This window comes from Odocoileus virginianus, unplaced genomic scaffold (genome assembly GCF_023699985.2).
Source record: "Odocoileus virginianus isolate 20LAN1187 ecotype Illinois unplaced genomic scaffold, Ovbor_1.2 Unplaced_Scaffold_5, whole genome shotgun sequence".
Lineage (NCBI taxonomy): Eukaryota > Metazoa > Chordata > Mammalia > Artiodactyla > Cervidae > Odocoileus > Odocoileus virginianus.
In genome coordinates this window covers 3,442,062-3,456,349 of record NW_027224267.1, presented here as the reverse complement: position 1 = coordinate 3,456,349, position 14,288 = coordinate 3,442,062, and the positions used below count along the sequence as shown (strand labels likewise).

The 14,288-nt window shown below is 56.4% G+C and overlaps 1 protein-coding gene across 6 annotated transcripts in view; it reads right to left on the bottom strand.

The window, feature by feature from the left end:
• The window catches only part of NSD2 (nuclear receptor binding SET domain protein 2), a 69,768-nt gene that overhangs the window by 22,798 nt on the left and 32,682 nt on the right, over positions 1 to 14,288 (bottom strand). For all 6 annotated transcript variants that reach the window (XR_011485986.1, XM_070462520.1, XM_070462519.1 and 3 more), the window contains 3 exons: positions 8,590 to 8,756; positions 7,618 to 8,100; positions 1,772 to 1,916 (listed from right to left, as the gene is read on the bottom strand). Coding sequence is in view for 5 of the 6 variants with exons in the window: in XM_070462520.1 (XP_070318621.1) it covers positions 1,772 to 1,916; positions 7,618 to 8,100; positions 8,590 to 8,756 (795 nt within the window). In the remaining variant the exon portion in view is untranslated. The remainder of the gene's footprint in view (positions 1 to 1,771; positions 1,917 to 7,617; positions 8,101 to 8,589; positions 8,757 to 14,288) is intronic.

Here is a 14,288-nt window from a genome sequence, read left to right as displayed (position 1 = left end):
AAGCATCTTAAGGAAAACACGTCCATCTGCAAACTAAGCACTTTCTACGCAATTGCGGACAGTGCACATTAGGTGTCCTCAGGGTGACCACCTGACCCGAGACTTAAGGGGTCCAAACAGCACTGACAGAAAGCTAAGACGTAGGGTGAGAGTGCAGGTCTAGAGAGAGGGCTGATCTGAGCACGCCAAGGTCTACTCAATGCAAACCCAGGACTTGCATGTGCAGGAGCGCATCACAGAGATTCAGGGTTTCCTCCTGGACTGTTCGCCTCCCACCGGCATCCCGTGGGAGGGCACCGTCGCCCTCAAGCCCTGCCGGGGCCGCAGGGTACAGTGGCCAGAGGCTCAGGTCCCTGCATCCGGAGGCCCTGCTCAACATGCAGGCCTGACAGTGTGCGCAGAGAGCCAAGCCGGCGTCACCAGCGCTGGACCCAGACCGGCTGAACCGGCCAGAGCAGCCTTCGCCGAGCTCTGGGCCAGCACAGCACCGGGTGGCCTCAGGGAACACCAGGAGAGGCCTGCAGAGCCGTGGCTGGTGGGGCCCACCGAGCTGCTGCCTGATGGGAACCAGCAAGGGCCAAGGTTGGCCTGAGCTGCCAGGACCCCTCAGCATCTGCACACCAGGCAAAGAACCCCCAGGGTGGTGAAGTCACTGTCCTTCCCCATCAAGGAGGCCCTCCCCTTGCCAGGGCGTCTCTCACGGAAGCAAGCAGGAGGGGCACCTGTGAAGCCAGCACCGACAGGACGGGACGGCGGGCGCCGCGCCTGGCCCAGAGTCCTGGGCGTCGGCCGTGCGGGAGGGCTCGAGGCCAGCAGGGCAAACAGACTGGACATCCCAGGGGCAGGGACCGCACCTGCCCATTACGCAGATGGTCCTCGGTGACAGAGCGGATATTCAGGTCACACTCACCCCTCAGGGGTGAGCAGACTCTGGCTTCAGTAAAGCCAACCTATTCTTAAGTCAGCAGTCACTGGAAAGGGACACTTTCCTAGATTTACGCACTGATGAACTGTCTGGTAAACGTCGGCCTTTAAAAAAAAATACACAAACCCTAAACATCCTGCTATTCTGAATTGTAGCATCTGCAACCAACTCTGCACACATGAGCAGAGTTTACTACTGCTGTCACTGGACGGTGCTGTGAGGTCTAGAGCCCGCCAACCAGGGTGCGGCCACTGGGGCACACGGGCAGGCGGCCCCCTCCTCCTGAGCTGGCCTCTGGCCCCCACACGCACGCCCTGCACCTGGCCTCTCCAAAGCGCCTCAGGAACGAGCCTCAAGAGACGTAGGCTTCTTCTGTATTTCAACTGACACCCGAACATGCCCACTTACATCCACATCAGGGGTGTCCGTCCCCAGCGTGGGCGTCCAGCACGCAGATGGCACGCCTGATGCAGCACACGTGTCCCCAGGCTCCGTGTGAATCCTCCCTCCTCTTATGAGGGCCCAGGGCGGAGGGGCACTTTGCTTTTTCACACCGACAACCAGAGGCTGCCCACACCCACCACCAGGCCATGGCCAACCTCCTCACCCGGCGAGCTCCCAAGCCCACAGCCCTGGCCCAGGAGTGTGGTGGGCAGGCGCAGCCCCCACCAGGAGGCCTGAGCCTGGCCCAGCAGACGCGCGTCTGGCCTGGGAGGCCGCGTGGGCTGCCTGCCTCCATCACACGCCTGCCGCACGGCTCCGGCAACAGCGCGCTCGCGGGGCTTTCTCGTGACCGCGTGCGCTGGGCAGCCCCAGCAGAGGACGCGGGCACAGGGGCACCGTTACCAGAGTCTTCTTCAGACTGGGGCGGAGCCACGAGCGCAAACTTGGTGTGATAGCGCGCCTTCTGCTTCTCATTGAGCATGTTCCACTGCGACGCGAGCAGCTCTTCGATCTCCTCGGCAGATGCATCCGGGTGCTCGGCGACCACCTGCGGGCACAGCAGGGGCGGTAGGAAGGCGCCATGGGCACACTCACCTCCACGCCCTGGAACCGCGTCCCAGAAAAGCTCCAAAGGAGAGCGGTGTCTAATGATGTCGGAACTCACTGAAATCAGGCCTGGTGGAAATAAGTCAACTGTATCTGTATAAATGCAGGACATGATAAATGATGAAAGACGAGACAGTACACGTTCCCAAAATCAGTCAATCACGGGCACCTTACGACTTCCCAGGCACCCTGGAGAAGCCGGCAGCAGGAAACGCCCCTCTGGCCAGCATGCTCGCTGCAGCAGCACCAACCCTCATGCTCCCAGGTATGCACCTGGAGGGTGGTGAGCAGGCCGAGGGGCCGTGCCCACCGGGAGCAGGGTCGCAGAGCGCTCCGGCCCTGCAGCGCCCCGGGGACCCCTTTCCCAAGGTGTCCAGCAGGGCCTGCTGCCCCATGAGGAGGACTGGGGTGGGCGGGACCACGGCCACAGCCCCTCCACCCCGTGGGCCCCGCTCTGCTCTCCCGAGGTTCCGTGCGTGTCTGCGCGCCCCAGCCTGAGGACGACCGACAGAAGTGCAAGGCCGCACGCTGTGGCCATAGAGCAGCCCCAGCCCACCCGGTATGGACGGCTCAGGAGCCAAGAACCGACTCTACACTGTTAAATGCTGAAACTAGCCAGGGCATCCCCGGCAGGCCAACGGTCAGGCCTCGCTGTAGGTCAGTGAAGCAATGACCACTCACTCTGCCCACGGGCTCACCAGGACACTGCCCAGCACAGCTGCCACAGGGGCAACAGGTATTGGTTGGGCTGGTCCCAGCCTGCTCCCCCCGCCGCCCTGCACCCCTCACTCTCATTGCAAGGGGCCCTGGCCACGGGAGAAGGGGTCACCACTCCAACCTCACTGAACATAGTTGCTCATGAAAATGTACTGGCAATAGGCCTGAAGTGTGGTGTGTGCTCCGCAGTGACCACCGCCTGCTTTAATAAACTACCTCAGACACACAAGAACACGCAAAGCCAGCAGTCCTGACCTCCCCAGCGAGCCAACCATGTCGGGCGGGGGTGGGCCAGGTGCAGCGGACAGAGTCTGGGCACGGGATGAGGAGGGAGCCACTGGGCAGAGCCTGGCCTGGGGGCAGATGCCCACGGGGAGGAGGCTGGCAAGGAAGGCAGGCCCCACCCAGGGCTGGGAAGGCAGCGGTCGTCCCAGAGGAAGACCTCCACAGCCTGATCAAGATCAAGTTCGGCGGGAGCAGCCTCCAGAGATGCTTCAGGAAGGGCTCAACTATACCCTGATGGACATGGTGAACCGAAGGGCTGCCGACAAGCTCGCTGGGAGGTGGCACCACCAGCCCACCCACAGAGCACACAGCCCGCCGTCAACGCCCCCCCAGTCTCCTCCCAGGCCCCCTCTTGGCCACCTTTGCCCCCAGGGCCCTACTCTCTCTGCTCCCCCAGAGCTTCCAGAGGGAGGAGGGGTGCCCCCCCCCCCGTGAGCGTCTCAGGCCGGGGAGCCTCCCTGAGGGTCTCAGCCCCTGAGACAGTGCCTACCCACCCAGCCCTCTGAGGCTCCTGCCGCGCACGCCCCCGCACGGCAGAGGCCAGTGGGCGGCGCCAGGGCGCCCCTCCCGTGGCGCCAGTCCCCTGCTGCCTGGGCCCCTGCACAGTCAGCAGGGCTGGGCACTCCCTGCCCCTCCTCAGCCCCCGGATGGGCAACAAAGGTGGGGTCTGCAGTGCGTGTCTCCTCGCCCAGCCCCTCTGTCACAGTCACAGAAACCTTCCTCTCCTTGGAAAAAGGAAACACGGAAAGCCAGGTACTCACGAGCCCACAGCACAACTTGAGACTCCAGAAGGAGGCTCTCCCGTCCTCAGCCTCTGCAGATATGCGCCCTGGAGAGCCTCCTGAGTTCAGGGCAGGGAAGGCCTCCGCCCCCCGGCCCAGGGACCACCTGCTGGGGGGCTGGCCTCCTGCTCTGATGACACACACCCGCCCCCCCACACACACCCAGCTACTGGAGAGGCCACCTGGTGAGGGACAGAGGCCCCGTGGCCGCAGGACATGGCACCTTGGGGAGGGTTCTCAGCCCCAGGCCAGCCCTCAGGTGACGCAGCCCCACCAAGTTGACATCTTAAAGCGACCTCACGAGAGATGCTGAGGCAGAACCGCCAAGCTGCTCCCAAAATCCCAAACCACAGCCTCTGAGATCACCAATGCAGGTGGTTGTTTTAGGCCACTGAGCTTTGAGGTGACCCAAACAGGAACCCAATACAAAGGTACATCCAAAGAACTGAAACTAAACACTGCCACCCTCTAAAGGAGCTGTAAAAATCAGGGTCAGATAAAGTGGGAAGAGATCGTTTAAAAATCAGAAGCTGTGTTGAAAACACCTGCCAATAAATCTGCTCCTGGGGACTTGGCCGGTGGTCCGAAGGCTCAGAACTCAGGGGCTCAGTCCCTGGTCTGGGCGCTGAGGTCCCGCAGGCCAACTAAGCCCGAGCACCACTACTGAGCGTGCACCACAGCCAGAGATGCCCGCGCACCGCAACTGAGGCCCGGCACAGCCAACAACAGGTGAGTCACTGACACGACGCGCTAGGCTGACCCAGCGGGAGGCCTGCAAACCACATGCGGGCACCGCTTGGCTGCTGGGGGTCATGCCCCCGCCCTGGTCCCTGCAGGGGCCTCTGCCCCATGGACCCGCGTCCTGCACGCTCCACTCCCTTGCCTCAGGGGGAGCTGGACGTGGGGGGAAGCCCTCAGCCCGGGAGCTGGACCCCAGGAGGAGCCAGGGCGGCGCAGCCAATCTAAGCCTGCTGTACGAAGACTAAAGAGCAAAGCGTGTGACAAAGAACTCAAGCCACTGCCAGAAGCACGGCGCTCGTCTCCGTGTCTAAGAAGAGAGCTGGAAACTGGTTTTAAAAGCAGGCAGCAAGTGGTGACCAGATGTCCTCAGCGGGCACAGTCTTCTACCTAGTGAGTCCAGAAAAGGAGACTCCATCCCTCCAGGGCCGGCCACCGATTCAGTAACAACCAAACAAAAACTACCCTGGGGTGCATGGCGACTCTCCATAGGAAAAAAGCACCTAGAAAAGCCACATCATTCTACAGGCTGGAGTCGGCAGTTTCCTGCACTCAAGACCAGCATCACTTACTACAGAGCCAGCACAACACCCCTGCAGGAACCGGCAAACATCGTCCCGACAGAGCCAGACCCTCAGAGCCCGCCCAGCCTCGCTCCCAGCAGGAGGGCGGGCCTGTGTGCCCCAGCCCACAGGGACAGGGCCAGGCGGGCGTCTGGGGTGAACGTGCGCTGGGGTGCCCACAGCAGTGCTCTGGCAGGAAGCTCAGAGAGGCGCACTGAGCCCCAGGGCTCTGGGCTTGAGGCACAGCCCCTCAGCACCGGTTGGCGCGGTCAGCCTGCCTGCTCTTGGCACGTACCTTCGTGCTAAGAGGGTTGACTAAGAGCAATGTGGATCCCCACAGCAGAAAGGGCGTCCTCCGGAAAGCGGCCTGAGGTCTCTCTCATAAACTCCGACGAGTGAGATTCTAGGGAGATGCAGACTGGGAACCGGCGCGAGCGTGGCTGGCGGGCAGGGCTGTCACGGCGGCACCACCTGGCACCTGAGCCGGCACGGGCCTGGATACGCCCAGCCTCTGTGGACAGGCACGGGAGGCAGGGAGGCACAGGCGGGCCGCAGGCGAGCGTGCTACACTTTCACTCTTGTCGTGATGGGATCTGAGGGTCCCTATCCTGGACGCGGAGTGAGGCCGCCTTCATGATTGTCTGAGCAACACTGCAGGAGCAGACCACCGCCTGCTGGGCCTTACCATAACACCTTACAGCTCTGAACATCGTGCTAGGGTGAAATTTCTCTAGGGCAAATCCCTAGGGGTGAAATTGTAAGACAAAAAGAATGTGCATTTTCAGTTTCACTAGATATTGCCAAATTTCTCTTGAAACTAGATGTAAGGAATGAGCCTCCACAGCCTTGCATGTGGATTCCCACCACAGCCTCAGGCCCTTGGTCACAGAGGTGCTGGCCGTGCGGTGACCATGATGTGTGGTTGCCCCTGGCCTGGGTTCAGCAGCCACTCTGAGCTCACTGGCACCCACGGTCTTCTAGGACCTGCTCTTCTCAAAGCCTCTCCCCTTCCTCCTCCAGGACTATCCTGAGCTCTGCACACGTAGCTCTCGTTTCACTTTAACAACGTTCCTTTACGGTCTGTGAACTGTTTGGCTGAAGCAGCCCTCCCTCTCCTACACTGACAGAACTCTCCTCCTGGAGCCGCTGAATTCTGAAGTCAGCAGTGTGGGCCAGCGCCCGTCCTGAGCGGCAGAGCCACTGTTGGCATAAGAGCTTCCTCTGTGCAAGGCCAGTCCTCGGGCTGAGCTTCCCTTCCAACATGGCTATGCTAGCATCTGCTTAAAAGGCAGAGACATTCCTGCTGAGAGCTTCCCGGGAGCACACCGGACTTAAAGTTAACAGAGGGGGATGACAACTCTAGCTTCAGAATAGTGAACCTTCCTATTACTCTCTACTGAGGTCTGCTACAACACCAGTCGCTTTTCTCCAAAGTCACAGCTGTTTTGTCACCTTCCCTCCTCGCAGCCTCACAGACACGTGACGCCCCAGCCCCCTGCACTGGCTGCTCCGTGTCACCCGCTCCCTGGGCTGGGGCTCTGCTGCGGGGCCCCCTCCTGCTGCATGGCCATGCGTCATTGCATTGACACCAGTGGCGGCACAAGGGCACCCTGCCTTGTTCATGATTCGAGAGAGGACGCTTCTGAAGTCTCCTCAACCACCATGATGCTAACAGTTTCTGAAAGTCACCCCTCAGCAGACAGAAGGAAGTTCCCTTCTACTCCTGCCTGCTAACTTTGTATCAAAAAGCAATCACTACTAAGGACCTCCCCAGTGGTCCAGGGGTGAGGATTCAATGCTCTCACTGCCGACCACTCAGGTTCAATCCCTGGTCACAGAACTAAGACCACAAAAGCCACATGGCGTGACCAGAAGAAAGCAATGACTTTTATCAAATGCTTTTTCTCCACCTACTGAGATGATTATTTAATCTACAATGATGAATCACAACAGGCTTTCTAACATCACATCTGCCTTACAATCCTGAGAAAAGTCCCAACAACCCACTCATTTCAAGTAACAGCAAAGAACCAAACATGCCGGCCTGAGCCCTTAAAGCAGACTCAAGACTTGACGATATCCAAATAAGCTTGGTCCACTCTATGAAAACGATTAAGAAAACTAGTCAAATGTTTACCCGCTGACACCATGCCGCCCTTCACACACCACGGCAGCAGGTGCCTGACATGCCCAGGCCCATGGTAGCATCAGGTTCCGTAAATCCAACCCCGTACCACCTCCTGGAGGCTTCTGAGCTGCCTCCTGGAGAAGGCGCTAACATGGGCTGGATAAGGATAAGGCCAAGCTTCTAGCAAAGAGCAGCCCACCTCCCACTGTCCCTGGACCTTCCCACCGTAGTTGGGAGGAATATTCTAGAGCACAAAGGCAAGGATCTCTGCCTCCAAGGGTCGCACTGGCTTCCCCCTAACGACAGCTGCCCGAGAGCCGCGTGCACAGGAGGCGCAGTGCGGCCCGGCCAACAGCGCTGGGGACTGCGGGCCAGGCCCTGTGAGACCCCCCCAGAAAGCACACGCCCTCAGAGCGCCCCCACACCGACCTCGTCCCGGTGCTTCTGACAGAAGACCAGGAACTGGGACGCCGTGTCGCCCCTCCTGCTCCTTGGGGTGGGGGCTGTGGCCTTCTTCCTGCCGGGGGGGGACCCCATGCCCTTCCTGGAGTCGGCCTCGGCCGTCTTCTGCGGCGTGGCCCGCCCCGGCCCTGGGTCGCCGGGGAGGTTCTCAGCGGAGCTGGACAGCTTGGCCCTCCGTCTCCTCTTGACGGGTGCGCCCTCCTCCCCCGAGGACTTAGGGCTGTCTGCAGCTTCTTCCCCAGCTCCCGAGGGCTCTGCGGCTTCTCCCAGCGACGCCGCAGCCACGCCCGCCTCCTTGGCCACGTGGGGGTTGAGGCGGAGCTGGTCCCCCACGTAGAGGAAGGTGAACTTGGCTCTCCGCTCCTCGACCGCCATGCGTGCGGCGGCCTCAGCCTGAACGAGGCCCATTTCCCACTGCGCCCTCAACTTCCCTGAAATGGGCTTCAACAGCTGCAAAGAAAACATGAGACACGTGTAAGTTTCACCAAATAAACATTAAAAGTTAACTTACTTTAAAGGATACTTTTAGAATTTCAGGTAAATTCAGAAATCAAAAACTATAAAAACCAATTAACTTGAAGGTTTTAGAGTTCAGACCAGTATAACTCTACTGTTTCTTTAAACTAGAAATCAATTGCAATTACAATTAATACTTATATATATCATGTGTGTGTGTGTGTGTGTGTGTGTGTGTGTACATAAAGGAAAACAAAACTTAGAAAGACTGCCCCTGGGCGTCATCACAGAGTAAACAGGATAAACTGTGTGTCCACCCAAAGCCGCCGTGCTGCGGGACACACGGCACCAGGCAAAGCCAGCAGTGACGGACTCGAGAGGCCACCACACGGCTTCAGGCAGCCACAAGTTCAAAGCAAGACACATCATTAAGAATGAAAATAAAAGTTTGGTCTAAAATTGTACTTAAGGAACATCTGTCACCTTAATTTTCTCAGCTTTCGTGGGTGCCTGCTTGGCACTTTCCTGGCATAATTTTTCAAACTGTCCTTCTCCTTCAAAAGCTACAAGGCTCTTCTCAAATATCCAAGCTCTTTCTGGGGCATCACCAAAGAACTGTACGTGATACTGGCGTGCACTCTTTTTCTGACCTAGTTTTTAAAATAAAATGTTAGAACTTGAAAGTTAGAATTTGGGATGAAATTAGGCAAATCTATTAATAATTACTGATATCAAGTTAGGAGCGGCTTTGAAGTCGTTTTACTTGGTACTGTTGGACTCCGTTAACCTCAAAATAAATCCTTTTTTTTCCCCCACCACACTCTACAGCAAAAGGGGAAATACATTTGCAAGACTTAGACAGGGTTCAAAGTCGACCGGGACAGAACGCTGACCAGATTTACTTCTCATCTCCTCCCTTCCAAGAGCCACCAAAGAGGATACTACGTCAGTCAAAGCAGAGACGACACCAGCGAGGGCCGGGCAGCGTGGGTTCCAATCCCAGCCCCTCCACGCCAGCCGGGGAGCCGGACCGGCCCTGCCCTCACCACGCTGCGGGGTGGTATGGCGAGGGGGCAGCTTGAGGCCACGGAGTGCCCCCAGATGCTGCAGAAGCCACACCCCCGGTGCAGACGGGGAGCTGGGTGAGGAAAGAAGGGCTGCCCATGGGGAATCCTGGTCCCTGTGCCCTCACACAGCACGCCGGACACGAGGCAGCAAAGCACACTTCCCGGGGAACCAGCACACCACAGGAAGAACTTCCCATGTTGTCTTTGCCCCAAAAGCTGGAGATTCCCTCAACCAGGCGACCACCAGTCAGCGCCTCTAACACAAGCCAACAGCGCCCCCTACAGGCCTCAGGCAGCTGAGTGCCGTCCTCTGGAAGAAGGCCCAGCGCAGGCACCCCAGACCCAGAGAGCCTCGAACAGGAAGGAGTGCAAAGCACACAGAATCAACAGTCTCTGCAGGGCCACAGACACCACGCCAGGAGGAGATGACGCCTGACAGACACGAATTCTAGTCTGCTGTCAGAAGAGGACAACAGAGAGAAAGCACCATTTGAAATTTAACACTACCACGAAAATAAAACTCAAGAAGAAAATTTCAGTGGAAAGGTAGGAAATCTCCCAGAAAGAAGAAAAAAGTTAGTGAAAACTCCTACTCTCATAAGAAACTAACAGGATCAATCTGTACAGGAGATGTGAGACCCAAATAGCTGGCCTTCCACAGAGAAAAACAGAGAGACCCATGAGGGAATCACCAAACACAGGGGCACGCGTCAGAACCAACCCCTCCCAGCGCTGCACCCAACACCCACGTCCGGGCACACCTTGGGGACAGCCAAGCTGCTGGGGAGGAAGAGACAGCTCCATGTTCGTGAAATGACAAGCAGAACAGCAACTCTGGATGCTCGAAGGAAATGCAGTAACACCTTCAAAATGCTGAGAATTATGTTCAACATAAAATTCCACACCCAGCCAACCCGAAAATTGAGTGTGATGATAGCCGCACCCTCCAAACCCAGGAACTCAGAGTGACCCCCAGCCCTTCCTCAGGATGCCAAAAACCACGCTGCAGCAAAAAAGGAGAACTGACCAAGAAAGAGCACAGCGTGGAGCCACAGAAACAATACGGTAACCAGGAAAGCATCTCAGAGTCTCAGGTGCCTGCTGGCCAGAGACAGTGAGGCAGGAGGAAGCGGGGCTCCAGGAGCGCGAGCAAGGGGACAGAGATCGCATGGAAGGAGACCAGGCGGTGCGGAAGGCGGGCGAAGGAGGTCCGAGCAGCAGAAAGGAAGTGGGACTTGAACACAGCGAGCATTCCATTTTCCCCCCAATCAGAGAAACTCACCACATGACAGGATGAGTTTTAAAGCCAGAAGAATAAATACTTGAAAAAATTAAAGCTAAATGGCAGCGAACCATACAATTTCACAAGAAATTCAATAGTTAGCTCCAGAAAAAAGACAAAAGGTTGTACAAGAAATAAAACGCAATTACAGAACACAGCTGAGTTTTTCACTGAATGATATTTACATAGTCAAAATTAAATGAACACTGATGTTTGATGTAATAAAAACAGTGAGTTAATTATATGGGAAGAATGGAAGGGAAAGAAACAGGAAATGATTGAAGAGATCAATCTTCATTTACCATAATAGAAAGTCAACAGAAGATATCTAGATGATAAAAGAGTAGCTGAAACCAAAAGAAAATGTTTATAAAGAGTTTAAAATAATTACTTCTGGGGAGGACAGGGGACTATTTTTCACTATTAATCTCTCAGGACAATTTGACTTGTTTATAAGTGTCTATACTTCTTTGATTTTAAAATAGCTCAGATTCAAAACTATGCCAAGAGATTTGTGACTGCTTTCATTATTTTAGTATTTCAAAAGACCTCTTGATCATGAAAATGAATAGAGATATATGCCATAGCATTTGCATAATTAAGAAAAATGTTATGGTACATATTTGAACATATAATATGAACACACATAATTTTTAAAAATAGCTAAAGACAGTAAAAATGCTCCTTACATGTCAGCTAGAAAAAAAAAGAAAATCAGAGAATATGACAGGCTGATCCCAAGCTTATAAAATTAACATTTTTAAAGTTCTTTTCTGCTCAGAAATTTCACAACAAACGTAACCCAAGTTTCTCTTATTTTTAAGGTTTTTTCTAATCCATCTGAATTTTATTCTGGTCCAAATTGAGAGGTGAATTCCTTACTTTCTTTGACCACCATAATTAACCAACTGTCCCACCACCTGTTAGCAACCCTTCCTCCCTGTGACCTTGGATTTTCATCCTCACAGCTGGAAGGAAAACAGTGGTCACTGAGGCCCCACCTGCACTCCTTCCTGAGAGAACCTGGCCTCCACCACTAGCTGAGGCACCTTAACGTTGTACTGTACTCGCTTCCTCCCCATCGCGGCCCATCAGACACAAGGTGGATCCTGAACCTGAGTGAGACCAAGCAGACCAGAGTCTGCGCCATGGGAAACAGAACAATGATGGTCAGGTCCACACTTCCTGGTTCGGTCCCTGGAGGTCCCCAGAGCCCCAAAACAGATAAAGTAGAAACTGACAAAACCTCAAATGGAACCGGGCACATCCACCACCACAGTGGGAGATCCTCACACACCTCTCTTCCTAGTTGACAGAACAAGCAGAAAGGAAAACTCACAGTAGCAAGTAACTCCAAAGGTGAGAAAGTCAGATTACCTGTAGTATTTTCAGAAAACGCTGGAATTTAGAAATACAGCAATCAGGGTTCCTTTCCATGACACAGAAAAGGTGAAAATGAAAATCTGCATAACAGAAGAGAATCTGACTGAGGCCCCAGTACCTAAAGGGAAGACCAGTAGGATCCAGGTGCACCTGGGAGATGGTAACGCTCCCAGGTGCAGAAGAACCCAGTCTTCTTCACAGTGTAATACCCAAAACACCACTGATCTCCTGATTCCAACCCAGAGGGTCAGGCCTCAGAGCTGCTGGCTCATCCATCTGTATGCCCTGGCAGGCAGTCGCCAAGACAAGTTCAGCTGCTACAAATGACAAAAACACCATTAGATTTGCAAAGGAAATCTGAACTCTAAACAGCTGTGCTCTCTTTCACACGTAAGATTCTGCTTCAGTTCTTACAGCTCAAGTGTGGGCTTCCCTGGTGGCTCAGTGGTAAAGAATCCCCCTGCCAACGCAAGAGACACAGGTTTGATCCCTGATCTGGGACGATCCCACACGCTGTGCAGGAACTAAGCCCACGCACCACGGCTGCCGAGCCTGTGCCCGGGAGCCCGGGAACCACGGCTGCCGAGCCTGTGCCCGGGAGCCCGGGAACCACGGCTGCCGAGCCTGTGCCCTGGAGCCCGGGAACCACGGCTGCCGAGCCTGTGCCCGGGAGCCCGGGAACCACGGCTGCCGAGCCTGTGCCCGGGAGCCCGGGAACCACGGCTGCCGAGCCTGTGCCCGGGAGCCCGGGAACCACGGCTGCCGAGCCTGTGCCCTGGAGCCCGGGAACCACGGCTGCCGAGCCTGTGCCCTGGAGCCCGGGAACCACGGCTGCCGAGCCTGTGCCCTGGAGCCCGGGAACCACGGCTGCCGAGCCTGTGCCCGGGAGCCCGGGAACCACGGCTGCCGAGCCTGTGCCCGGGAGCCCGGGAACCACGGCTGCCGAGCCCACGCGCTGCAACTACTAAGCCTGTGCGCCGCAAAGACACCACCACAATGAGAAGCCCAAATACTGCAATCAGAGAGTAGCTCCCACTCATACCTGGGGAAAAGACCGAACAGCAAGAAGACCCAGCACCGCCAAAAATAAATAAATGAAATTATCTTTTAAGAAGAGCTTAAATGTGTTGCTACTGATTCAGATTCAAGTACTTCTCTGATCCCAAGTATGATGAGTAAAAAGAAGCACATACACAGAGAGAAAATCCGGGTGGGAATCAGGGGTAGGTGAGGGAGTTCCATCTCACAGGAACCAAAAGGCCTCGCTTTCCAAGCCCCTGCTCAGCCAGCTCCACACCCGAAGCCACCCTCCTCCATGCCGTCCTCCCAGCAAGGACTCCTGAGCCTCAGGCCCACCATCGCAGGTGCCGCAGAGGGAGCGAGGGCAGCATGCCCGCAGACCCGCCTCACACTCCGTCCTCTGCCTTCCAGGCCTTGGACACAGCCAGAGCCCAGACCTGGGCGTCCACACACCACTCGCCACTAAAAGGACCCAGGCTTCCTCTGAGGAACAGTTGTTTCAAGGACTGGGGCAAAGAAAGTGTAAAGGGGGCCTGGAGTGTGGTTCGTGTTTCGCACACATAAGGAAGCGCTCCAAGACAGACAGAGCCAGGGCAGGGGCACACAGCTGGAAGGGACTTCATGGGCTCCCCGAGGCCACATCTGCAACAATGGGAGTGTTAAAGGGAGTGAAGACTGCAACCTTCAATACATAAGTAACCTTCTGACGGTCCCCTTCAGAAAAGCGCCAGCTCCTTAACCATGAGAAGAGGATGAAAATGGAGAGCACTAACGGGCCAGAGGGCCCTCAGGGAGGGCCAAACCTCAGAGGCGGCGGTCGGGAGCCGGGCCCCGGGCGCAGCACAGGTCAGCCAGCGAGACAGCAGCCAGCCTCCACTGGACACTCTGGTCCAAGCCTCCTGGGCGGGGGCCTCGGCACAGGCCAGCCCCACAGTCTCACAGGTTCCTCTGACTCCTTCGCTTTCCACAGGTCATCCCCTTTGCAACTCATCCTGGCTCTCAGCCTTCTGAACTGCTTTCCAAAGGCACACTGTCAGTCCTCTGAAGCTGGCCTGTGCTGACCAAGGCTGCCTCCCCTGCAACCCAAGACAGCTCCTGGTGAAGCACACTGTTGGACCGAACCTTCCTTCAAGGTCTTCAGTGAAGGGCCAAGTCTGGGCCCCACCTGCGTGGTGCTCGCCTGCCTCTGCGGGCCCGAGTCTGCTCTCACCCGCAGGGGCTGGGGGGCACCCAGACTCAACCTCAGGGTGAAAAGTGCATGGCCACACTGGAGCCTCCCGGGAGATCTAAGCAAGGCCCCAAGAGACGAAGGGTCAGTTACTGATGGGCCACTTTCTCACACGCAGGTGGGGTACTGGCCTTGTTCCGGGAGGACTCCCGCTGACAAGTTAGGGTGAAGAGTCAGGATGGGTGCAGCACCCACTCAGCTG